This window comes from Neoarius graeffei, chromosome 20, assembly GCF_027579695.1.
Source record: "Neoarius graeffei isolate fNeoGra1 chromosome 20, fNeoGra1.pri, whole genome shotgun sequence".
NCBI classification, from domain to species: domain Eukaryota; kingdom Metazoa; phylum Chordata; class Actinopteri; order Siluriformes; family Ariidae; genus Neoarius; species Neoarius graeffei.
Window position 1 is genome coordinate 5,251,531 of NC_083588.1, and position 27,212 is coordinate 5,278,742.

Genomic DNA, 27,212 nt, shown 5'->3' on the forward strand with positions numbered 1-27,212 from the left:
TTTTCCTATTGGTTTGTTCCGAACAGAAATGGAATTTTAACGTTTCCGGTTTTGGGTTCCATCATTAAATAGACGTTACCGAACCGGTTAGAACAAAAAAATTTCGTTCCCGGAACGGTTAATTACGTTCCCTGTCAGCTGTTTAACAAATGGCTATAAAGTTATGTCTCTGTCTCATCCAGCTTAAGCCAAATGTAGGCTAATTCTATTACAACCTTCATTAAATAAGACAAGAATAATTCAAAACAATTATTATTTCAAATGTTGGCGATTTGGATTCTCAGTATGTCTTCCCAGCTACACAAACAGAAAGTGCCAAAAATGAAAGATAATTCGTTTAGTGTGTTACCAAAGGCTAGTCAGGCCCTATAGAGGGCTACCGCATGACGTCACCGCGCCGCGAGATTTTGTTAGGCGCCATGTTGGAAGACCAAGTACACATCTATGCAAGTACATACATACATAAAACAAACTACACCTGAAATGTAGCCAGGGCCGGTTCTGCCCTAATCTGGACCCGGGTGCAACATCGCGCAAACCCCCCCCCCCCCCCCCCCAAAAAAAAAAACACCAGTCTAAATCAGGACAACCATCACATAACTATAACTATAAACATTTTATATCAACTATTTTAACTAAATGGGCTATAATAAATAAGCCTGCAGGCAGCCACGGCGGGCTGCCTCAGAAAAGTAACCATTCAATGACACAACTGAAGGCCTGCAGCCACGGCGGGCTGCCTTAAAAAGTAACCATTTGTCCTACCTTAAAACTCGTTTTGCATTTTCTGCCTCCTTTTTTGTATTTTCGACCCTCCGTTTATTTTCTTTCCTTTTCTGAAAACCCGATTTGTGTCCAGACATTTTGTTCTGCTACCAACGAACTAACTCGTCAGGTCTCGTCTCTCGAGCCCACGATGATTCCCGTGGGAAGGGCAACAATTGATACGTTTTTACAAACAGCCAATAGGGAGGTTGCAACGTTCAGGCTCTTCTTTGCTCAGACACTCAGTAATGCACTTACTCACTTATCACATGGAGACGTGATAGTAGTCCACCTTCCCGCTCTCTCCATTCAGTCAGCAAACGTCACACAGGAAGTGAACCCCAGCGGGTCATAGAAACTTGCGCAGGAGAAGAATGACTTTTTTATTTGTAGGCTACGGAAACTTTGAGGAACGAAATAAAAACCGGTATTAACCGGTTACCATTATTTTTAATAAGCGTTTCTGTTCCGGAACATAAAAAATAATAAAGTTTCTGGTTTCGTTTCTGTTCCATGTGAAATAGAAAAAGTTCCCGGTTTTCGTTCCTTGAACCGGTTCAAAGCCCTGATTTTAACACAAGAACCATTCGTGGTGTGTGTGTGTGTGTGTGTTGCATCAATAAATTGCTGCATTGTCTTGTGACAGTGAGACCAAGAATGAGATACGCATTGCACTTCCGAACACACGTTTCTTCATGCCATGCGCCAGAAATACCACCACCACATTTATGGTGTGATGCTGCTGGTTGCCTGGTGGACAGCAGTGAACCAGCACGTTCACTTTACGATGTAGTTACAGTGCCTTGCAAAAGTATTTATACCCCTTGAACTTTTTCACATTTTTCTACCTTACAACCACGAACTTAAAAGTTTTTTATTGAGATTTTACATCATAGACCCACACAGAGTAGCACATGATTGTGAAGTGAAACAAAAATGATAAATGGTCTTCAAAATTTTAAACAAATAAAAATCTGAAAAATGTGGCGTGCATTAGTATTCAGCCCCCTGTCCTCTGATACCTCTAAATACAATCCACTGCAATCAATTTGCCTTCAGAAGTCATCTAATTAGTTAATAGAGTCCTACTGTGTTCAATTTACTCTCAGCATAAATACACTTGTTCTGTGAAGGCCTCGGTGGTTTGTTAGAGAACACTGAAGAACAAACAGCGTCATGAAGACCAAAGAACTCACCAGACAGGTCAGGGATAAAGTTCTGGAGAAGTTTAAAGCAGGGTTAGGTTATAAAAAAAAACATCCCAAGCTCTGAACATCTCAAGAAGCACTGTTCAATCCATCGTTCGAAAATGGAAAAAGTATGGCACAACTGCAAAGCTACCAAGACATGGCCGTCCACCTAAACTGACAGAGCGAGCAAGGACAGCACTGGTCAGAGAAGCAGCCAAGAGGCCCATGATCACTCTGGAGGAGCTGCAGAAATCCACAGCTCAGGTGGGAGAATCTGTGCACAGGACAACTATAAGTCGTACACTCCACAAATCTGGCCTTTTTGGAAGAGTGGCAAGAAGAAAGCCATTGTTGAAAGACAGGCATAAGAAGCCATGTAGGGGACACAGCAAACATGTGGAAGAAGGTGCTTTGGTCAGATGAGACCAAAGTTGAACTTTTTGGCCGAAATGCAAAGCGCTATGTGTGGCGGAAAACTAACACTGCTCATCACCCTGCACACACCATCCCCACTGTGAAACATGGTGGTGGCAGCATCATGCTATAGGGATGCTTTTCTTCAGCAGGGACAGGGAAGCTGGTCAGAGTTGATGGGAAGATGGATGGAGCTAAATACAGGGCAATCCTGGAAGAAAACCTGTTGGAGGCTGCAAAAGACTTGAGACTGGGAAGGAGATTCACCTTCCAGCAAGACAATGACCCTAAACATGCAGCCAGAGCTACAATGGAATGGCTTAGATCAAAGAATATTCATGTGTTAGAATGGCCCAGTCAAAGTCCAGACCTAAATCCCATTGAGCATGTGTGGCAAAACTTGAAAATTGCTGTTCACAGACGCTCTCCATCCCATCTGGCTGAGCTTGAGCTATTTTGCAAAGAAGAACGGGCGAAAATTTCAGTGTCTAGATGTGCAAAGCTGGTAGAGACATACCACAAAAGACTCGCAGCTGTAATTGTAGCAAAAGGTGGCTCGACAAAGTATTGACGCAGGGGGGCTGAATACTAATGCACACCACATTTTTCAGATTTTTATTTGTTTAAAATTTTGAAGACCATTTCTCATTTTCGTTTCACTTCACAATTATGTGCTACTCTGTGTTGGTCTATGACACAAAATCTCAATAAAAAACTTGAAAGTTCGTGGTTGTAAGGTGGAAAAATGTGAACAAGTTCAAGGGGTATGAATACTTTTGCAAGGCACTGTATACTCGAATATTATCGGACATAAGAATGCATCAATATCAATCCGTGGTGGTTTTAGATTATGGACAGCGAGTGAAAGATGCTCATCACTGCTGTTGAACTTTCCAAAATGGTGACACGAGTGTGCAGAGTAAGAAATTGTTCAGGATGGATGGATAAATAAATAAAAAGCATTCAGTGTAAAGATACATTGCCTGCTATGGAGGCCCCCCAGCAGAACAGTAAAAACCTACTGGAAAACGTTCTCCTTGACAAAAATGCAGCGTATGAGCTCGGAGGGTTCGAGCTGCAATCTTGATATGTCGCACAGTTGTGCGGTTACAACCGTCCATTGTCCAAGAAGCTTGTGGACTAATAAAACCTAGTTAAAACAGTTTTATATGAAACTAAGATTTTCTGTAAAATGTGAGTGTAAATAACTTTTTTTTTTTCCCCCCCAAGCAAATTTAAAAATAAAACACTGGATTTAAAACTTCTCTGATGTTTAAAAAAAAAAAAATTCGTTGTCCGGTGGTCATGTTTGAGATACATTGCCTTGCATTTATGATGGGGGTCCCTGTGGGGCTACACGTGCGTCGTTCGGTCGTAAAAGCCGTCACAAATCAGGTTGACTCGTGACCATGTTCTCTTAAGTATGGAGCTTCGCTCCACGATGAACCCAAGTCGTATCCAAATTCACATCCCTGTTTCTGGGTTGAATTGATAACGAATTGTTCATCAGGGTGAGGTGAAGCACAGACCACATGAATTGGCACAACTTGATCTTTCCAGAAATGCTCGTGACTTGTCTATGCGGTGAAGTGTCGGCAAGAAAAAGTACATTTAAATTTACATCAGATTTAATCATGGGGACAATCTGCAAACAGCTCTGCGTCCATCGCCACATGCATTACTCTTGTTTGAATTATTCATGAACTCATCACTGCATAGATCCGAAACGTATGAACTGAGGCGAGTCACGTTTGTACTAGGGATGGCGAAAACTAAAAAAAAAAAAATCTTGACCGACCACCGAGCCTCATTAGCCGGTTAAAGTCGGTTAACCTATGAGTTTAAAATTCTAGAATTTGAATTATTACAAGGATGCAAATGGCACGCCTTTTGGCGGATGCCGCCTTTTTCACGGCTGAATCGCGCAGATCCGATTTATTATTATTATTTTTTTTAAGGGGGGCGTTGGAGTGTCTGATTATAATTTCATCAAAGTAAATTCTGTATATAAGCAAATGCCGTTACAGTCCATGAAGCATAGGAAGTATAAGTATGAGAAGAAAACAGTAAATCAGAAAGCTGCGCACGTTTGCGCAGCTTTCGCGCAAACGTGCGCAGCTTTCTGATTTACTGTTTTCTTCTCATACTTCCTATATTTCATGGACTGTAACAGCATTTGCTTATTTAGTAATTTTAATACAGAATTTACTTTGAAATTATAATCAGACACTCCAACGCCCCCCCTAAAAAAAAAAAAAAATCGGATCTGCGCGATTCAGCCGTGAAAAAGTCGGCATCTGCGCCTTTAGTTTGTGTGGAGAGATCTGATCTGCAATAACATGCATTGTTGACTACAGACCGAAACATACTTTCAGAATGCACTGGCCAAGGCAGGACTAAACTCCATGTGCCTTCTAATAATAATTAAAAAAAAAAACAGAATAGTAATTTGTAAGCTAAAAAGCCTGTCTCTACACTTTTCTTTCGCCGAGTGGCAGCCCAGTCTTCAACTGGGGCGGGACATGACTGAATGGGTGTTTCTGATTTGTCAGCTGTTGTCCTTACACCGCATGGCGTGCCCCAAGCGTTTACAACACAGAATTCCAGGTTCTCCGCTCCAAAATCAGCAGCTTCAAAACGATTGATTTTTTTTTTTTAATTTTTTTTTAACCGCAGGGGTGATTAGCGTTCCGGCGCCGCGCCGGATTTCTGGCGCGCCGTGGCTGGGGAAAAAAAAAATCTAGTTCGCCCATTGTCCTGTGTCATTCTGAGATGCGCAGATAGACAGTAAAGGGAATTCTGAATTCCCTTTACTGTCTATCTGCGCATCTCAGAATGACACAGGACAATGGGCGAACTAGACTTTTTTTTTTTTCCCCCAGCCACGGCGCGCCGGAACGCTATCACCCCTGTAACTGACAACCAAAAAAAAATTAACCAGTTGACGTTGATTCGGTCAACCATCGGTCAAACGGTCATCGGTTAACATCCCTAATTTGTATTGTATTTGTCCATACTGTATTGAAGTTTGAAAGAGAGCAGACTTTTGCAAAGTCATATGGTTATGAATTTCTTCACCCGTTTTTGCACTCCTGATTCTGAGTTCAAGGCTTCTGATCAGAATAAACAGTGGAACTAGTCTTTCTGTGCGACGCAACATTGTCGAGTCATCCGGTTTTGAAATCGTACCAAAGAAGTGTTGGGCACTGAGCACATAATGTTTGCAAATTGCTTAGTCACAGAGTGTCCCATCATTGTCGAGACTCTTTCAATATCAGAACCATCTCCTCGACACAGTTAAGAAAAAATAGCTCGACTGCCAGCATGTTCTGGTCACATATTTAAAACATTTGAGTATACTTTTGTTCCTTGATAAAGATTAACATGGAAACTGTACTGTCATATCAGATGACAGAAGATCTGGATTGCTAAAACTGTGCTGGTGCACAAAAAAAAACAAGAAGTACCGCATGCAAGACGAGCCCTTCTAACTACCAAGATACAAGCTTAAAGGGAACTGAAGTCATTTTTTAAACTTGCTTTATTTCTTAATTAACGTGTTATTCAGTTCCGTTTTCGGTTTTAGTAACCTTCGATCGTGCCTCGTATTGGCAACTAATTGCAGTTAAATATTACACTTATCGGCCTATTCGGTTTTCAGCCGTGTTGAATTTAGTTCGTTTGGTCCACGGCAGGCGTCGCTTATCCGCACGATCTTCACGAGACTTGTGCAAGACTTCGAAACGTCAAGTGTCAACCAGGTGTCAGTGCCGCAATTTTGAAAACTGTTTTCCAAACGAAGTATTGCACAAAAACGAGTTTAAATGACGATCACTGCCTAATTTTTTTCAAACTTTCCTGATCGCTATCAAAACAAACACAACTTCCAGCTAAATGACATCAGCATTTGAAAGACGGCGCGCACGTCTTTTGACAACGTTGGCAGATGTTGGTCACTTTCCGTGTCTGAAATCGCTCCCTACTCACGATAGAGGACACTATATAGTGGGGACACCATTTTGTAGTGCTGTCCGAAACCTTAGTGAGGATTATTTACACCCTATATAGTGCACTCAAAGTATCCCACAATGCATCACAAAAAGTAGTATACAACGATGGTCACTAACCAAAGCAATATTTCCCATCATGCATTGCAGTTGCGCTGAAAGAAATCAAGTTACAAGTCTCAAATGTGATTGAATAAAAGGCAGCGGCAAAGAAGAAAGGATTGAGCCTTGATTTAAAAGAACTGAAAGGTGCAGGAACTTTGTATTGATTAATGTAGGAAATGCGCTCAGTATAACATGGATTTATTATTATTTTGAAACCCACCAGCCGACTGATCTGGCACGTTTTAATCGTGCGACAGTTATGACGTAAATACCAGCGCGACGGACTAGTGTCCGAAAGCGGTTTGTCATTTTAAGTCAAGTTTATTTGTATAGCGCTTTTAACAATAAACATTGTTGCAAAGCAGCTTTACAGAATTTGAACGACTTAAAACATGAGCTAATTTTGTCCCTAATCTATCCCCAATGATGAAGCCTGTGGCGATGGTGGCAAGGAAAAACTCCCTCAGACGACATGAGGAAGAAACCTCGAGAGGAACCAGACTCAAAAGGGAACCCATCCTCATTTGGGCAACAACAGACAGCATGACCATAACAGTTTTAACATGAAGACAGTTTCGTTGATGTTATAAACTCTTCATTGATGGAACCATGAGTGCAAAACTGTTCATGATAACTGCAGTCCTAAAGTTAGCAAGTTAACTGTCGTCCTCAGCCATTAAAGCATTACTGTAGGAGTCCAGAGCGTCCTCCAGGTAGAACCTTCAACTGTCCTCATGGGGCCGTCCTCCACAGGAGCGATGCGATAAAACTCCGACCAGACACAGGGCACCAGGATGGATCAAGCAGGTCCGAGGGGCAGAAGAGGTCAGCATCTCGATCCCAGGACCGACATGTAACTCATTTTACCAAATGAGCTCACTGTATCGTCCTCTTTATCATAATTCCTGATATAGGGGAGGAGTGAGCGATTTCGGACACAGGGTTTGATTTCCGCTGTACGTTTCACTTCCGTCCTACGATGTCTCTCAAGGGTCTCAACGTATCTTGTTTACGGCCATTGCTTTGACATATGGACTGATGTATTCAGAGATGCCTACTAGTACGGATTGGCCGTATTTTGTACGGAAAAGTTACGTAAATACGATGTTACGGCAAACAGTGTTATTCTGTACGGAATTATTATAAAGTCTTAAAAAATTCCAGTGAGTTGTTTTTAAATGTCCATGCGACTTTTTCAGTCCATGCGCGATTCACGGCTAGGCTATTTATTTTTACGACAACCACACATGCTGTGTGTGACATGCGCAGATTCTGCACATTTGTTCGCGCTATTTTCGATACGGTAGAATGGCCGTGCATTACACCCAGTCAAAAGGGCAATGGATATGCGCACTGCAAACTGTGTAGAACTGACCTTAACATCACTCGTGGTGGTCGCGATGACTGCACGCGGCATGTCACCTGAAAAAAACAAACAAACATGGATTATGCTGAAATGGCGAGTCAGGCGGAAAGTAAATCTGGGGGTATCCAGCAGTTTTTTACGAAATCTGTGGATGAAAAGACACGGAACGTGACCCGTGCTGAAGCGGTGATGGTTGACCTGTCCTTGGAGTTGAACTTGCCAATTAGTGCCATGAAATGTGAGTTAAACTTATTCAGTTTCTTTTTACATGTCTGATTTTTATTCACTGAAATATCAAACACTGGCTGTACTTCTTTAATTCAAAGTCTTTTCAGTGTTGCAAGTGCAAATGTACATGTAGTCTGATCAAAAACAGAATTTTATGATTAGTGCTGTTGGGATTGTGGCAAAAAATTGATCATTCCACTGTTTTAAATACAATTATAAATGTCATTTTATTCAATGTCTCATCTGAAGCATTATGCTGAAGTATTTGTATATTGGGACATTAAGATAATGTCTTTGGCCTCTCTTTGGCATGAAATAAGAATTTTTTTTTTTTAATTTTATTAGAATCCGTTAACAGGTAGAACATTTTGCCAGGCAATATAATATAATACTTTTGAGGAGTTACATTCAATACCAATGATTGGTAGTCAACCGTAATGTCTGCAAACAGGGAACACTATTGTATTTATAAAAATGTGATGTATTGTATGCTCTAGAACAGGGGTGGCCAACCAGTCGGAGCCCAAGAGCCACAATTCTTACTGTGTTACGGCAAAGAGCCACATCGGCACATGAACATGGGCACACAAATATTACCCTTCCTTCTGCGCGCGCGGACACACACCGCCACATTGATGTCACACTCCAACTTAACCAATGCCCCACACCAACATGATAATGATACATTTACTGCAGTACCAAGACCACAGGCCAGTCATTTTCAACAGTGGCGACTGGTGAAGAAAATTGTAGGTGGGGCACAAAGGCAGACATTGTTTACATGTGGGGATTCCCCCCATTGGGGGGGTTCCGGGGGGCCTCCCCCGAAAAATTTTGGATTTCTTAGATGCAATTTCCTGTATTCTAGTGCATTTTGGAGTTACCTGTTTAACATCGAAAATGCAAAAGCCATTTTGATTCAGCTTGAATTCTCAATTGCATGACCTGCACAAGACCTGCATTCAAATAAATAATAAGTATTCAAATAAATACAGTCAGTCGGAAAATGGAAATTACAAAGTGCTAATTTAATTTCCTCAAACAGTACAAGCTCCAGAGGCACTGGGAACAGTGATCAGTGCAAGTGCAAATATAGATAAAATATAATACAATGCTCAAATTTTTGAAAGAAGAACACACGCGCGCGCACACACAAATTGATAACTGGAAAACAAATGAACAAATACATAATGTATATACACTACATGCCAAAAGTTTGGACACACCTTCTCATGACTATTTACACTTACAGTATACTCTACTCTCACTCAAGGCATCAAAACTGAATGAGCACTCACCCACTACTCAGGCTTGCGCGCCCAGCGCGTATCCCAAGCCTCAGCAGCAGGGATGGTATGAAACTCACCAGAAATGTTCCAAGCCAGTTTATACGATGCATGTGTTACTGTGTCTGATTGTTTTGTAAATTTTTTGAAGAGCTGTACCTGCTTTTGTGATTGACTTTTTAAAGTGATTAACTTGTTTTTACGAAGTTCACTCCCTTTCGGAAAGTCCTGGTCAATTTTAGCATGTAGTGAGCTGAAGTGACGCTGAAGATTTGAAGCCTTGAAATGCGACAATGACGACTGACATAGAAGGCAGAATGGCTTGCCATAACGTTGAACGAAAAAATATAAATCCTCCCACTCTGTTAAAAACGTCCTGTTTTCATCTTCATATTTCCTTTTTGAAGTGCATTTTTTCCCTGCCATTTTGAGATCTGAAATTTAGCATATCATCTCACACACCTGCGCATTTGTCATGATGTGAAAATACCGTAATGAAACCAAGCGAAGTGCCTTTAATAAAATAACCGTAATTAACTGCAGTGAAGCGAAAACGCACATAAAACCACAAACGAACACCAACTTGGACGTGACACCAGGCAAAGAGCCGCATGCGGCTCGCGAGCCGCGGGTTGGCCACCTATGCTCTAGAAATTTGTTGAGTGGAATTTCAATTGAGATGGCTGCTCGCGTTTTGTTTATTCAATTCACACAAAACAGTTCTTTTTAATAATTTAAATGTTAAACATATTTGTGTGTGTGTGTATTAATGTTACTGAAAGTCATTCCAAAATACTGAAAAATGTTTTCAAGAATACTGAAATTCAAAATTTGGGGTAGGCATCTCTGTATATTACAGAGCATATTTCAAAACACTCCTAACTGGCTATAGCAGCGACAAAATAGCGATCAAAAATGCATTCCAATATTGAATAAAATGAGAAATAGAATTTTGATAATTAAAAAAATTTGTCTTCAGTTCCCCTTTAAAAGTAAAGATCGTGAAATTAGCCCGAGAATAGCCGAGGGATCGGAAAATTCAGCTTCTGAAGTAAATACATGTGGCTCACCAAAAACCAACCAAAATGGCAAAAGGGACATTCCCAACTTCCCCAATTTGGAAAACTCCTTTTCGCCGTATGTGTGGTTTGGGGATGTGGCTTTGGTGGAAGCACCGAAATCAGTGGCTTTGTTTGATTTTTGAAGTTCAACTTGAACATAGCTTTAAAGTTTGATGATGTATGGGCAAAATATTTCGACATTTGTAAATTCTGCTTGTCATGACAACTGCATGTTTCAGTTGTTAATAATAATAATAATAATAATAAGCAAACGGCAAAATTCAGTTTTTGCAAAAAGACTCATGCTCTTCTTTGGCGTTGTGTCCAACACTCTGCTCCATTCGTTATCTCGTGTGCTGTTGTATTTTCAAGATCTGTCAAAAAGAATATCTAGTGCATTTTTTTTTTTTTTTTTTTTGGAGCTGAGACAGAATGGAATGCCTCATGTCAGAATTTTTGCAAATGAAAAGTGGGGATTTGTTGTGCTGACAGTTATGTTTTTAATTTATAGTTGTCTGAGTGCTTTATGATCCTGAGGGTTCGATGTGAATGTCAAGCTCACTAACGTGTGCTTCTGTGACATTTGTGAAACATGGGATGCTTTTTTGACATTGCGTCAGATTTATTTAAAACCCCCTTGATAATCTCCCAGAGATATGTTTTTATAAAGAGAAAAACTTAAGGGAAGTGCACAATATTTTTTAGAGAAGTAGTTTCTCAAGAATCTTGTTTCTCTCAAAACCTTGTGTACTTGACTTTCTGTGTTAGTTTAATATTAAGTACAAAATGTCCTGCAAGTGTGGGATAAAGCGTGTGTATGTGAAAATAGAATGCGTGTATTGCTTGTCAACACGGTTGAGTTGTGGTTGTGGGGTTTTTTTTTCCCCTCCGACGGCCTTTAATTTGTGACTACAGGGTCAGAGACAGACGCTGCTCTTCAGTGCCACAATGCCCAAGAAGATCCAGAACTTCGCCAAAAGCGCTCTCGTCAAACCCATCACCATCAACGTAGGCCGAGCCGGAGCAGCCAGCTTGGACGTCATTCAGGTGAACGCTGTGTGTGCATGAAGGAACAAACTGTAAATCCTTTGTTGTCAAAGAGCAACACTAATATCAGGATGGGTCCGAGTCCAATTTTAGAAGGTTGCAGCTTTGCATGGGTTGCTCCACTTTGCATGTAAACTTAGTTTTGTAGTGTCACCACAGGATGGAGAAACTGACCAAGAGCTTAGAGTTCAGATGAATTGGGTAGTCATTGTTATCGCTGTATTTCAACATCGCTTCTGATGTTGTTGCATATTTCTTCCACAGGAAGTAGAGTACGTCAAAGAGGAAGCAAAAATGGTGTACCTTCTAGAGTGTTTACAGAAGACCGCACCTCCTGTATGTACCACTCAACTTCTACTACATTTTATCAAAAGAATACCTGCCTGGGACAAATTCGTACAACGATAACGTTATTCTCAGAGTTATCACACTTTCCAGTTTCTGGTGATGCAGAACGAACGTGTATTTCCTGATAAAGGTTCTTTCTGCGCGTGGGTTTCCTGCAGGTGCTCTGGTTTCTCCCACAGTTCAAAGCCCTGCAGGTTGGGTAAAATGCCCAGCCACTGGGGTTTGTACAAGCTGCTGCATACTAAGCGCCGGCCCCAAGCCTGGATAGATTAGGGAGTGTTGTCAGGAAGGGCATCCAGTGCATTGATGTGTCTTGTGTTAATCGTGGTATGGAGGTTGGTGCCAGATTTAGGTTTTTTTTTTTTTTTTTTTCTCCAGAAACTGCTGATCATCTGGGCTTCTCACGCACAACAGTCTCTGAAGTTTACACAGAATGGTCCAAAACACAAAAGAAAAATATGAGCAGAGGGCAGAGATGCCAATCACTATGATGAGTGCATAGTCGCTACGTTTTTGACAGTAGCACTACGAGGCTACGACCGTTTATTCAGTTTATATGGGATTCATACGATTTTAGCATGGATGCGGTTCGAATCTATACGGGTGAATCTATAAGGCCAAAAAAAAAAGGATAGCATGTTTCCGGTAACATGAAATACTAAAACAAGGTCGGTAGGTAGGAAAAAGTTTTTTTTTTTTTTTTTTAAATTTTATTTTGTTCGAAAAAATTAACACAAGTAAACATCTTACAAAATAGTATTTTGGCACAGAATCCTTTATACCACACATCATAATAAAATAAGTGTTTTAAATCTTTAAACTAATAAAAAAAATATTGCAAGAGTTCGAGTTATGATCTATGGAAGCGTATTGCTGCCACACTCAAAAAAAAAAATTGGCTTAGAATCAAGTAATTACGTGAAAAGATATTGTTCAAGTTATCACGTTTTTACAATATATTTATCATGTAATAACGTAACATCACGTAATTTCATGATACGAAATTATCATGTTATTTCATGATATTTTCATGTAATAACATGAAAACACCTTATCAAGAAATAACGTGAAAATAACGTCCTAGGCTAGGCTACTTCCATTAAAAGCAGACGGCCTAGCCTAGCCTACTGTAGAACTTGGGTCGAGCAAAAACATGGCTGAATCCTGAATGACTCCTATTTGTATAAATAGGGGACTACATAGGCGGCAAAATGTAGTGTTTTTCCCTGCCATGGAAGTGCACTTGTATACTGAAGAGGAAGCAATTTGCATTACAGCCTTGAATGAGGATTCAAAATGGCGGCTCGGCTCAGTTTTGCCTTCCTCCTTCAGTATACAAGTGCGCTTCCATGTTTATGCAGGAGGGCTGATAGAAGTGGCGAAACATTTTACTTTTTATCGTTTCTTTCACAACTTGAATGCGTTGAAACAAAAAATTATGACAAACTAAGGCCGCTTACACTAAAATATCGAGGGAAATTTGTAATAACTTTACGGTCGGCAATTTCGCCGCCGAAATTCTCGGTTGGTCGGGTTACCGGAAATGCACTTTTTTTTTTTTTTAATTTGGCCTAAGGGTTCACGATATTTTGCCGGTGTTCGGTACATTTGAGGCCAATTATCGCTTGATAATTCAACATTTTGACTGTATTTATGGTCAAAGTTTGCTTCGATGGGCGCCGCCATCTTTGTTGACAAGCGTTCTGCGCATGCGCGAATTAATTATCGATGCCGCGATGGAATGTCGAGCAGCCCATGTCACTAGGTATTGAGGGGCTGTCGGGGTGTTGTAACCTCACAAACATGCTACTACAGAAACACTGTTGGAACTGAAACCGTCATCTTCTGAAGTAAATTGATCAGAACTGAATAAGTAATCTGACTTGATATTGAGGAGATTAAAAGTGAAAGGAAGTTGATAAAAATTAAAAGTAATCAAAGTGACTTGACATTAATCATGGGAATAAAAAGGAAATAGACATGTTCCAGTACAACTAATTGAGTATTCCAGCATATTCTCTATAAACATTGACGGCATGTAATCTGCATTTGTTTAGTAAACTATTTGAGTATTTGCTAATTGAGTGTTCCAGTCTGTTATCTATAAATATTGATGGTATGTAATCTGCATTTGTGTAGTAAAGTTAAGAAAATAATATTCACTGTTTGAAAGTTGATTGTATACAAATTACCAGAGCAATCTTTTTACTTTGTGTGAACGTGGTGAGTTATGAGTATCACTCATGAGAAAATCATGAGTGATTGTGATTTGGTTTTATTTTTCAGATAGTTAAAAAAAAAAAAAATCAACAATTTTCTCCCCCCAAAACCAACATGTCCCAGTTCATTTTAGTCACCTGTATTCACTCAGAATGGCCCTAAAAAAGCACCAATTTCCAAAATTTTCCAGGCGCTCCGCTCGTATGCATGTGTCACTACACATTGATTTCACAAAAGGTTGACATCTCTGAGAGGGTCTGCAGGCTGAAACGCTTGGTCGAGGAGAGACATCAGAGGGAGAACGAGTCTGTTCAGAGTTCGTTTGAGCCGACAGGAAGTCTGGAGGAAATAAAATAAGCACTCTTTTTACAGCCATGGTGAGCAGAAAAGCATATGGATGGGCTACCGTCTTGAGGTGGGTGAGTTGTTGAGGTATTTCACCCACGTGACCAAGTCATGTGACGCAGCCATTTTGGACGGCACGCTTAAGTCCTTCAGTGCAAGGCGGTATGAGATGGTGGAGACCTTTGCACATTTTAACAAGAAAGTAAGCTGTGATTTGTGTTAAATTGGATCTGTCTTTTATCACAAACACTGTACCCAGCCTTGGTATGGAGCACCGTTTCTTTCTAGCCTTTGTTATTGCGTTTTATGTCTGATGTCTGCTACATGCAACCCTAGACAAATTAACACTGCCTTGTTTCACTGCTCAGATGGGTTAACAAACACTGACCCATTTACTTTTTGCTATATATTTTATCAAAATTGCGTTAACTGATAAACTAACCTGAAATGAAATGATCACTGCAAAGTCTGGAGTACTCTGTTGGCTCCCAATCCTGTCTCTTCACAGCTGCAATCCATTTGGCCCTCTTGTCTGGGTCAGTAGGAAACCGGTAGTGACGTGTCGGTCGCGAACGATCCGGTTCAAAGAGCTGGCTCTTTGAAGTGAACGACGGGAGCCGGCTCTTCGGTGGGAGCCGAATTAGTTTTTTGTCCTTAGGTGCCTCAGAGAGAGAGAGAGACTTTCACAAAAAAAGTTGCTGTCCGATTGCGTCTTTGTGTTGTCTATTACCATTCAAAGGAAAAAAAGTAGCATGGTGTACGCCTACTTTTTTTGGTTGGGGGGGTTGATGTCATTCACAGCTGCGAAAATACGAAAATTGGTGTAATGCTTAAAGCTGTGGAGCGCAGGGGAGAGGAGTCTGTGAGGCACCTGAGGAGGGGAAAATCAGCTGTGTATTTTATATTGGTAATATAACACAGTTTTGCATTATGTTTGTGAGAAAATAATTGAATTGGTAAGTAAGTTTTATTTCTGTAGCTAGAACATTGTTACACTGCTATACTTTACAAAGCTTTACAATGGCTACAAAAACTAAAAAATAAAATGGAAAACATCCTATTGATAAAATATAAGTAATAATGTAATTAATTAACTAGTTAATTGCAGCAATTAAATCAAAAATAAAATCTCAGGAGCCGTTTGGGAGCCGAAAGAGCCGGCTCCCGAAAAAGAGCCGAAATTCCCATCACTAGAAACCGGTAAAAGGAGCGTCCTGCACGCTGTCCCTGTCTGTTGTGGCAGCCCACAGCACAACAAGCAAACACCATGGTTATTTATAGAGTGCTTACTGACAAATTAATCTATTCTAGGTGTCTGTAACACGTTTTTTTTCAAGCTGGTTCTCCCTCTCTGTCTGCAGCGTTAGTATGTAGCTTGACGTTCAAAATGGCGGACACCGGGGCATCACGTGACCCTGTGACGTCAGGTGAAATACCTCAATACTGGCAGATGATCATATCAGGTTCGACACCTGTTGGCCAAGAACAAGACTCTTGAGGCCATCGTGGGGAACAGACAGACTGACTGACTGAAACTGGACAGTTGAAGATTGGACTAAGACTCCGTTCAGACTGCACCCTGAAACGACCCATATCCGATTTTTTTGCCCATATGCGACCTGTATCCGATTTGTTATTGACAATCTGAACGACACAGATCCGATTTTTTCACATGCGACCCAGGCCGCTTGGATATGTGGTCCTAAATCCGATGCATATCCGATATTTTCACATGCGACTGCAGTCTGACCGGACAGGTCGCATTCATGCGACCTACACGTCATCAACAAGAGACAAACGTCACTATTCTGCGTTGGCTAATCCCGCCTCTTTGGTGGAAAACAACAACATTTATACAGTTTTCAGAATTTAAATAGACTTTTATAGAATTGATCAAGCTAATGGTGGATTTGGTAGGGACCTGGATGTTGATCTGTTAGCCTGATTAAATAAAACAGTTTCTATAACTGATTTATAACTTAAACCATCCTGTATTACAAGATTATAAGATTGTTCTGGAAATTTCCAGTAAGTTGACACCTTCTCGGTCTCATTAGTCTGCTGCCCACATTAATCAGATTATTGTGCGAGTTCCGCCGCCGCCACAAAAACCACATCGCCAGGTCTCGCCTCATCTCCATAGCAAACTGCACTGGTGTTTCTGCACCTTGAGCCAGCGCTGAGAGAAGTTGCAGAATTCAGCTGGCTATAAACAATCTAAATAAATATTTATAAACATGTAGAAAAAGTTTATTAATATGACGAAATAAATATGTGCAAATTATTAAGCCTGAATTAAGAGTTTGGTAATACAGCGGCCGTATCCCAAATGACTGCCTACTGAAGCTCGAGTGCACTGTATAGAGTTTAAAAATCCATTACTTCCTAGTAACACATAGTGCACTTATATAGAAATTAGAGAGACATTTAGGAGTCAACCCTCGTTACCAGGCTACACGTTTTCATTTCAGTTCAGAAACAAAAACACACACGAGACCTCACACTTTAACACTAACCAGATAATTAAACAAACAAAAAAGAAATCATTAAACATGAAGAGTGCGCTTTTTTTTGTTTTGTTTACGTATTACGTAGATGTGCTTATTACGTGTCAATTTGTGCATGCGGGACACTTTTGGGTCGTTTTCCGTTCATATTGGAGATCGCAAACAAGTCTCATATAATTTGGTAATGTGAACGGCCTAACAAAAAAATCGCATTTCACAACAAATCGGATATGGGCCGTTTCAGGTTGCAGTCTGAACGTAGTGTAAGACCCGGTGATCTTCAGTTGTGCAGTTTTGGCGAGTTTGCACCCACAATGGCCTCAAATTCCTGTTCTTGGCTGACAGCGCCGGATCACACGTGTGGTCTTGTGCTGTTGTAGCTCATCCAGCTCATGCTTCAATGTTTTGTGCAGAGTTACTCCGTCCTTCCTGGCAGCTCAAAACGATCTGACCATTTTCGCCTGAGCTCTCTTATGATTGACAAGAAGTTTAATTTGCGTCAGGCCTTTGACCAACCCAAGGACGGTTTGAGTCCGAACACTCCGCCAGAATCACAAACAAAAAAACAAAGGAAGTCATGACAGAAGAGACGCAGCAAAATCACAAGTAACACAGGCATAAAGACAACAGACTAGTTCAAAGCATGGAAAAAGAATGAACGGTCAGTGACTAGTTGATGAGGGATAGGAGAGAGAGAAGAGAAGACTCCGGTTGAGTTTTGAATGTGGAGAGAGCTGTACCATCACCAAGGCTCTGAGGGACAGAATTCCACATCTTTGGGGAGCAACCCTGATTTTGTTTCATCCTCTTTCTCAGGTGTTAATATTTGCTGAGAAGAAAGCAGACGTTGACGCCATCCATGAGTATCTGCTCCTGAAAGGTGTGGAGGCCGTGGCGATCCACGGAGGCAAAGGTAAAACACCATCTCGCATACCATGAAAGTCCTGGACAGAGATCCTGGATAATATTGGATTTGCGAGCGAGCATGCTGCAAGTTGGTGGTATTGTTTTACTTTTCTTTGTATTGAACCCAATCACCTGTGATTTTAGAAGAGCAGTATAAACCTTTTCAACCTGATCAAATAATAAATTCGAATTAAATCAATTTGTTACGATACAAAGTCTTGGTCCAGAGCGAAAGCTGAACCGGCTGTGACATGGTTTGTATTTTTTAGCTTGCCAAATTCCAAATACAAATCCATATCGACAAGCCTTTAGCTTCCCCTTAACTGACACCATCCTATTTCTCAAAACTACACATGCCATGGAAGGAAAAGAGGCGAGTCTATGTGAGCTACTTTCTTGGCTGGAAATATGTAAAACAGCACCCTGAAAACAACAAGAGTGCTCTGAGAGCACAATATCCCCTGCTGACAACTATATCTACGCTCTAAGTGCTTAATCAGTCCCCCCAGGATTCCGCGGGCCTTTTTTGTGATTGTTGCGGGCTAAAATGTCTGTTGTGGGGGTTTTCCAAAAAATTGCGATGAAAGTTGCGGTGTTTTTTAGGTTTTTGTTGCGATTACATTGCGGGAGGAAGTGAAAGTTGCGAGAAATTGTTGCGATTTTCTCTTTTTGTGATTAAAATTCAGTGATATGTTAAATATTAAGTTATTACTGAAAAACTATTGATTAAAAGAAGAAAGACACTGAGAAATGGTCCTATAAACAACTTTACCAATATAAAAGATTACCAGGACTACAAAAATGCAGAAAAATAGGCTTTACTTATCCAAATGCACCTGTTGGTTCAAAAGTTAAAGTGCAGAGAACCTCACAGCACAACATGAAGTTAACTTAAAATAAACTCAACAAAAATAAAAACTTGACACTCGTTTCAAAGTCAATAATTTGAACATTTTGGAAAATAGGTTTGAAATAACGATTGTATTCAATTATCTTGTCATTAAAGATGCTATAGCCTACGGATCATGTTTGTCATGGAATCGGTTCCACCGGAAATGCGACGACAATGTCCATGATCAAAAACTGTGAGTCACAACTTAATGCAGAGCAGAGCACAGGCGATTTCGAATGGTTTGGGCAGTCACTCGACCTCCAAACAATTCATTCCCAGTGGATGTGGCAGTGACAAACCGATTACGCAAATGACATAAGACAATCTGTCGGTCTTCTGCGTGTGACGTCACATGTGGTCGACCAGGACGGGGGCGGTCGGCTGTGGTGCCAGTTTGATGGAGACGTGTCTGGAGATTATGGATGGTCTGTCGACTGCATCCCATAACCCTTGCAACGTCAGTGACGGATGTTCCCGTATTCAGCATGCCAATGGCACGTTCACGCTGAATGTTTGACAGTCGTGGCATTGCAAATTAACGAATAATTAACCATAAAACCTTGTTTTTCTGAGATGACACTCTACTCTGCTACCGTGAGATCAATTGCACGTGTATCAATAGGTCACGTCACTTGTGTCACGTGGAAACATGATTTTTAGCGTGCAGTGCTCTCGCACGTGCTACGTAGGCCCGACCAGTAGAATGAATGTGTGACGTAATGCCCTTGACAATGCATTTAACCATAATCACAACAAGAAGTCTTTCAAGAAAAGTTTCTAAACACTATTTGAAAAATGTCAAGTTTTTATTTTTGCTGAGTATATAATATAAATGCCTCAGCTTTCATGTAAGAAAAAACTATTAATACTAGTACTGTGTGCAGGCAGTCTCTCCTGAAGACTAAATTAAACAATAATTATAAACTAATAAAATAAATGGCTCAGGCTTCATAGAAGAAAAAAAAACAATTTGAACAGAATCTCACAGTATGATGCTGAAACTGCCTAAACAATGGAAAATAAAATACCATTTTGGCAAAAATGTTGGCATCCATTAATTTCTTGTATTAAGTAAAAAAAAATAATGTAAAGTGCACACAGTCCTTCACTGTAAACGTGACACACTTTCAGTAACAGAATTTAAGCCCATATAAACACTGACTCGCACATGCTGCTTCTCTTGAACGGAAACACGGAAGTAAGGCGGAAGGTAGTCTGTCAACGTCACCTCGACGACGCCAACGATTAGTCAAATTTGCAGGAAAGTTGCGGTGATTGGATATAATTGCAACACCGCCCTGAATTCACGGGGATTGGTTGAAGTTGCAAATCGCAACATCGTGAAATCCTAGAGGGTCTGCTTAATACACCCTCTTGAAATTGTCAAAAGTTTGGTAATCAAGGGCCGTAACTCTGGTAAAACGCGACTGAACTGAACGAAATTGCAATATGCGCATTACCGACATATTACAAAGAATCCTGTCAAGTTTTGTGAAATTTTTCCAAAAATTGCGAGAAGAGTTGAGTTCAGAAGCCGAGTACCCTTCCCAGGATGGACAGACGTCGCCACAACATGATCCCCCTTCGAGCCTTTCGGCCAGCGAGAGATAAAAACCGTCAAGACCCATAGCATGGCAAAAGTAGAAATCGGGGTCTTCAAAGTTTGTCATGATTGTCGGTTCAGAAAAACCTAACAGTTACAAACGGCAACATTTAATGGTTAAAAAGGTTCCTGACTGTCGTTCCAATCTTCCTGTTGTCATTCTTCAGACCAAGAGGAAAGAACAAAAGCCATTGAGGCCTTCAAGGAGGGGAAGAAAGATGTTTTGGTGGCCACTGATGTGGCCTCGAAGGGTTTGGATTTCCCTGCCATTCAACATGTAGTTAATTACGACATGCCTGAAGAGATTGAGAACTATGGTGAGAACTTCAAATAATGGATAAATAATCCACCACCAGGGTTGCAAAATGCATAACAGACTGCTGTAGAGCTTTAGTTTATCATCTCGTAACTGACAGACAGTGACGGTAGTCTGTTATGCAGACTGCAACCTGGTTGGTTGGTTTTGCTTTTTGAATGCTTATTAATTTCTGTACATTTTTTGTCTGCCTGTTTGATAGTCCACAGAATTGGTCGAACAGGTCGATCAGGCAAAACTGGAATAGCCACGACGTTCATCAACAAAGGATGCGGTAAGAGTGACAAGTTTTGTCCGACGATTACGTTTAGCAAATGCTTTCTTCTACATCTTAATCCAGTCCATGAAATTTCTCAGTCATACAAGCATCACTGGATTAAACTGTGTGATGTTGTAAACTTAAAAGTTGTACTCAGTAATCAAAAACAAGTCGAAGGTACTTGTCGGAAGCCAACATTTCGGGGAGTAGCCTTGATGAGGAACGTCAAATGGAATTTGCCACGTGTCAAAACACTGATCCTGTCCCCTCACCATTGCAGAGGAATCGGTGTTGATGGATCTGAAGGCCTTGCTGGTCGAAGCCAAGCAGAAAGTTCCACCGGTTCTGCAGGTGCTCCAGCCAGGGGACGAAGCCATGCTGGATCTTGGAGGTGAGGGTTTCATATTGTTTAACCTCTGCTCTCAGATGTACGTTCGAGTTCCTTTTACACCTTGCTAATTTTAACACGATTAAGCTTTGATAGGGTTTGAGGTTTAAAAGCTGAATTTATCATCACACAAATTGTTTTCAGAAATGGTTTCCAGGAGCGTTTTCACAAAATTCATGAAAATTCCAAGTGGCAGTTCACTAATACGAATCTCAATCAATTTTAAATCATGTGACACGTGTGTTTTCTGATCTCTAAACTTGGTGGGTGAGTCTTAGAGTACAAAAATCAGTGAAACTGCTCCCAAGTATGCTGAACAAAACTCACCATTGTTTCTGCTGCTTTTCCCCAGGAGAGAGAGGCTGTGCGTTCTGCGGCGGTTTGGGTCATCGTATCACCGACTGTCCCAAGTTGGAGGCCATGCAGACCAAGCAGGTTACCAACATCAGCCGCAGGGACTGTCTGGCCAACAGCTCCATGGACTTCTAAGGCTCTGGATTTCCTCACTTTCTGGGTGAAAAGTCATGTCTTTCTGCGTGTGGAACTGGACTGATGCCAGGTGCTGGTCGGGATAAATGAATATCGCACGAAAGACCCAGGAATTCCAAGTCAGCTGGACGTTAATTGTGCCGTGACTGACTGGGTTTGTAAAAAAAAATGTGCACGTTAAATGTGTCTTGGCACAAACTTTACCTGACACTGTCCTACTGCTCGACAACCGCCGCCTTCCTGCTTGAACATTTGACTGAGTGACTGGGATCCATGGAATTCCGAGCTGCTTGGTGGAAAGATTTCACTGAAATAATAAAATTGTCAAGTTGCTATAAATGAATAAAGCCATTGCCTCTTGTCAGAGGATATATTTGTACTGAATTACATTTTGGCAAACGATTCAACAGGAGCTTGCGGGAGTTCAAAGTAAAACGTTTTTCAACATGCTGTTCACAATCGAAGTGGTGTGTGTGTTTTTTTTTTTTTGGGGGGGGGGGTCTGTTTTTATTTAAACACACCCCAATTAACCCGTTACATTTATTTTCCAATTTTTTTTAAATTTTTTAAATTTCTAATTCTTTTTCTGGCTTCAGTGAGGAAAGTATTCAGGGCAAAATGTCATATTTTTGATATTGTAACATAACACTTAAGCAGTTTTCCTGCTTCAGATACAAAAGGTCATTAAAGTGAGTCTGAAAGTATGGACTGATCTTCTGTGTTGTAGTTAATTTCACAGGACGGATGGATGGTTTGTGGTTTAAGTCATCTAAACAAGAATTTCCATTGGATGTGATGCGTCATGAACCCTCAGTCCAATCCACACTGCGCACACATTTAATTTTTGCCTCTGTACTGATTTCACAGTGGTGTACGGTGTGACAAGTTTTCACTCAAAAAAAAAAAAAAAAAGGCAGCATCTGTGCTGAATGTGGATTTTGAGTTCCTGACAATTATGTACAACCCCGATTCCAAAAAAGTTGGGACAAAGTACAAATTGTAAATAAAAACGGAATGCAATAATTTACAAATCTCAAAAACTGATATTGTATTCGCAATAGAACATGGACAACATATCAAATGTCGAAAGTGAGACATTTTGAAATTTCATGCCAAATATTAGCTCATTTGAAATTTCATGACAGCAACACATCTCAAAAAAGTTGGGACAGGGGCAATAAGAGGCTGGAAAAGTTAAAGGTACAAAAAAGGAACAGCTGGAGGACCAAATTGCAACTCATTAGGTCAATTGGCAATAGGTCATTAACATGACTGGGGATAAAAAGAGCATCTTGGAGTGGCAGCGGCTCTCAGAAGTAAAGATGGGAAGAGGATCACCAATCCCCCTAATTCTGCACCGACAAATAGTGGAGCAATATCAGAAAGGAGTTCGACAGTGTAAAATTGCAAAGAGTTTGAACATATCATCTACAGCAGAGATTCTCAAACTGTGGTACGTGTACCACTAGTGGTACGCCAAAGAATCACTTAAATATAAATTTAAAAAAAAAAAGTGAAATACTATCCATAATATCCGAATGGACGAAAATATCTTATCAACCGATGACAAGAAAATGAAAGGAGATACAAATTAAGTTAATAATTTAAAAAAGTTTGCAAGTGCTTCTGGGTAGCCATACGTAGCGTACGTACGCATTCCCGCCAGTTCTGCTGACAGATGGTTATCCGCCATTGGTAGACTAGGCTGTGATGGGAAAAGGTGGAGGTGGCTTTGCTAATTATGACGAGTACGACAAAATGACTGCTGTCGGGGCTTAAATCTGCGAATGGGAGCGTGGATCAGGGGAGAGGGAGAACTGAAGAGGACGTACGTGAGTCGAGCGCGGATGCTAACGACAGTGGCAAAACCAGCCCCAGAACTGCTAGCAAACGGCAGAAAACAGTGAGGAGGAAGTATGATGAAAAATACATAAAACTGGGATTCATTTGGAACGGGACAGAGGAGCTGCCCAGGCCGCAGTGTGTTGTATGCCACAGGCGTAACTTTAATAAGGACAGGTGGGGACATGTCCCCACCAACTTTGACAGGGCAGGGGACAGTCCCCACCAACATTTCACGCCTTTTCCGAACGTTTAGAGACACGCGCGACTGTTTTCCCCTGTTTTATCCCATGAACGATAAGCCCCGCTGTTGCCGCCGCTTAGCTGCTGTTTTGAGTGCTGTAACCTGATTGGCGGCAGCTCTCTGCTATGTGTGTAGCAACCAACGACTCATTGGACCAAACTGGACAATGTGAACATTAAAGACATTTGTCAGCAGTTTGTGGAAGTGACAGGAGAAGGAAGGTGTTTGGTACTTTTAAATGAATACTGTGGTGCATAGTCTTACATGCAGGGCAAGGGAAGTTTCATTTTTTTGTTTCTTTTTAATTATTATTATTTTTTAAATAACTGTAAACTGGAGGCTTTTTTCACATTATTGTGATGTTCGTCCCTAATGTTGAGATGTTCGTTTCTTTTTGAAATGTTTTAAATTTTGTAATAATTTGAATTGAATTGTTTGACTTGCAAATACATTTTGTGGTTTGCACAAATACACAGATTATAAAATCACCTAGATTTCCTTTATATGTAAGATTATATTATTAATTTGTGCCTTGTTGAAACTGCTACACCTGTTTCTTCCCAGACCTGGTGTAATCCTGGTTTAGTCCAGGTATAATCTAGTTTATTATTATATTAATTCTAGTTTAGTTTGCTCTTGTTTGTGGTTTAGCCTTGGTTTAGTCCTGATGTGATCCGTGTTTGCCCTGGCTGAAACATTGAAGTTCTGGTTTAGACCTGGCTCGTGTATAGTCCTGGTTTAGTTTTGAGTAGTCCTGTTTATGTGCTATCCCTTACCCCTTAGTTTGTATCTGTTTTGACTGAGCATTGTTGGTGGCCCTATTGTTTTTTTTGTGACACTAGAATCAACAATAAAAAGATGGCAATGAATGTTTTAAGATGATACTGTTTATTGTGTATTTTTTCATATAGCGGTTGTACTGCAGGACACAAGTCCTTCCACAGAATCTAGTAATAATGTGTAATGTGTATATAGTTCATATGTAAAGTATGTTCAATCAACCAGTGTGCAAGAGAGTATTTGGTAGGTGTATTTTACCACCTTTTACCCATCAGAGTGCATCAGATTGCTTTATTGATGTGTGAAGATTCACAAAATTTTCTGGGGCAGGATCCCCCCCAGTTCTACATTTGTTTGGTCCATCATGTTTCCAGCCTTTCACTGCATACCCATTGACAGCCTGCCCTGAAATGGTTTTCATAAAAGTAGTGAGGCCATAGTATGCATCTCAAAATGCATCAAAATTAAGCCTTAAAACGGGATCTTTCTAAATTTTCTCCAGGGGGACCATGCCCCCTGACCCCCCCTTGAAGGGAAGTATCATGCCTGGAAATGTCCCCACCAACTTTGAACACAAAGTTACGCCCTTGTTGTATGCGGCGACATTCTGAGCAATGAGTCCATGAAACCATCGCATCTCATACGGCATCTTACAACCAAACACACAGCATTAAAGGACAAACCAATGGATTTTTTTTTTACAAAAACGTGATGAACTGAAGCAGTCCAAGTCCACCATTCTGTCCTATGGTACACCCGTAGCCAAAGCACAGGAAGCTTCATATCGTGCCAGCCTCCTGATCGCCAGAGCCGGTAAGCCGCACACAATCGGGGAACTGCTGTGTTTACCATTAGCCAAAGAGATGACACGTATCATGTGTGGAGAGAAAGCTGCCAGAGAGTTAAACTTGGTGCCGCTTTCAAATGACACCATGTCAAGGAGAATAAACGACATGGCTGATGCTGTTAAAAAGACACTGATTGAGCGCATTAAGAACAGTAGATATTTTGCCATACAGCTTGATTTATTTTAGTACAATGTTTATTTCACTTTTATGTGCAATTAATTTTATTTGATTAATTATTTAAGTACAGTGTTTTATTTTCCTATATTTAAACACAGTGTTACTGTTCAAAGTACTGTGTGTAATGTTACAGTGGCCAACAATATTAAATATACTTGTTAAATAAAACCTCCGGCTTGTTTTTAATGAATACTTAGGCCTACTACGCTACTGTATTTTAATGTTGGTCATTATGGTGGTACTTGGAGAGCCAAGTATTTTCTGAGGTGGTACTTGGTGAAAAAAGTTTGAGAACCACTGATCTACAGTGCATAATATCATCAAAAGATTCAGAGGATCTGGAAGAATCTCTGTGCGTAAGGGTCAAGGCCGGAAAACCATACTGGGTGCCCGTGATCTCCGGGCCCTTAGACGGCACTGCATCGCATACAGGCATGCTTCTGTATTGGAAATCACAAAATGGGCTCAGGAATATTTCCAGAGAACAGTATCTGTGAACACAATTCACCGTGCCATCCGCCGTTGCCAGCTAAAACTCTATAGTTCAAAGAAGAAGCCGTATCTAAACATGATCCAGAAGCGCAGACGTCTTCTCTGGGCCAAGGCTCATTTAAAATGGACTGTGGCAAAGTGGAAAACTGTTCTGTGGTCAGACGAATCAAAATTTGAAGTTCTTTATGGAAATCAGGGACGCCGTGTCATTCGGACTAAAGAGGAGAAGGACGACCCAAGTTGTTATCAGCGCTCAGTTCAGAAGCCTGCATCTCTGATGGTATGGGGTTGCATTAGTGCGTGTGGCATGGGCAGCTTACACATCTGGAAAGACACCATCAATGCTGAAAGGTATATCCAGGTTCGACACAGCACCCTTGCTTTCTGTCAAGGTCAATAGAGAATGTTTGTTTTGTGTTTATGTTCAACTTGGCTCACGTTTGTGAACTGTTTTTCTGAAATGCTGCCGAAAGATGTTCCACAATCATGTACACTTTGGAGCAATGTCGTATAATCCACCATCTGGGAGGTGGGAGGAATCCGGAGAACCAGGAGGAAACCCACGCAGACGCAAGGACGCCCTAATCGTTAATTGGACCTTGGGATTTTCAACCTCGGACAAAGCAAAACCACTCGAGTCAGAATTTCTCATGAGAAGAGCAGGGCTGCCGACTTCTTTACTTTTAAATAAGTTACAAGGTTCATGCTTGTATTTGCTTTCGATCAAATCAACATTGACACGTGAGCTGGTTAAATCAATAACAAACAATACGGTTTGCTATTTTGAGGACGTAAACAGACTACGCCTGACCAATAGCTGGCTGGGGTTTTTTGTAAACAAAACAACATGGAGGGGTCTGTGTTTATTGACCACCATGCTTTTGAGGAATGAAGGGGGTGGAGCTCAATATTTCAACCCTTTTATTTTTGAATAGACTTTCCATTCGAATTCTAACAGATTTTTCCGTTACTCTACACCGAGTTGTCAAAGTTAAATAAATGAGAACGTGAGCAGGTAAGGTCAACACAGTCTGAGCCTTCATAATTGAATTGCTATTATGACTACTGTTACTCTAGAGTAAACCAA

General features: G+C 40.8%; 1 protein-coding gene across 1 annotated transcript in view; it reads left to right on the top strand.

Annotated features, from left to right (window-relative positions):
* ddx41 (DEAD (Asp-Glu-Ala-Asp) box polypeptide 41) overlaps window positions 1-22,446 on the top strand; it is a 42,505-nt gene extending 20,059 nt beyond the window's left edge. The window contains exons 11-17 of the mRNA XM_060901161.1: window positions 11,338-11,469; window positions 11,734-11,805; window positions 17,706-17,802; window positions 20,458-20,607; window positions 20,809-20,880; window positions 21,146-21,256; window positions 21,606-22,446. Of these exons, the coding sequence (XP_060757144.1) occupies window positions 11,338-11,469; window positions 11,734-11,805; window positions 17,706-17,802; window positions 20,458-20,607; window positions 20,809-20,880; window positions 21,146-21,256; window positions 21,606-21,742 (771 nt within the window). The 3' untranslated portion in view covers window positions 21,743-22,446. The remainder of the gene's footprint in view (window positions 1-11,337; window positions 11,470-11,733; window positions 11,806-17,705; window positions 17,803-20,457; window positions 20,608-20,808; window positions 20,881-21,145; window positions 21,257-21,605) is intronic.
* The last annotated feature ends 4,766 nt before the right edge of the window (window positions 22,447-27,212 follow it).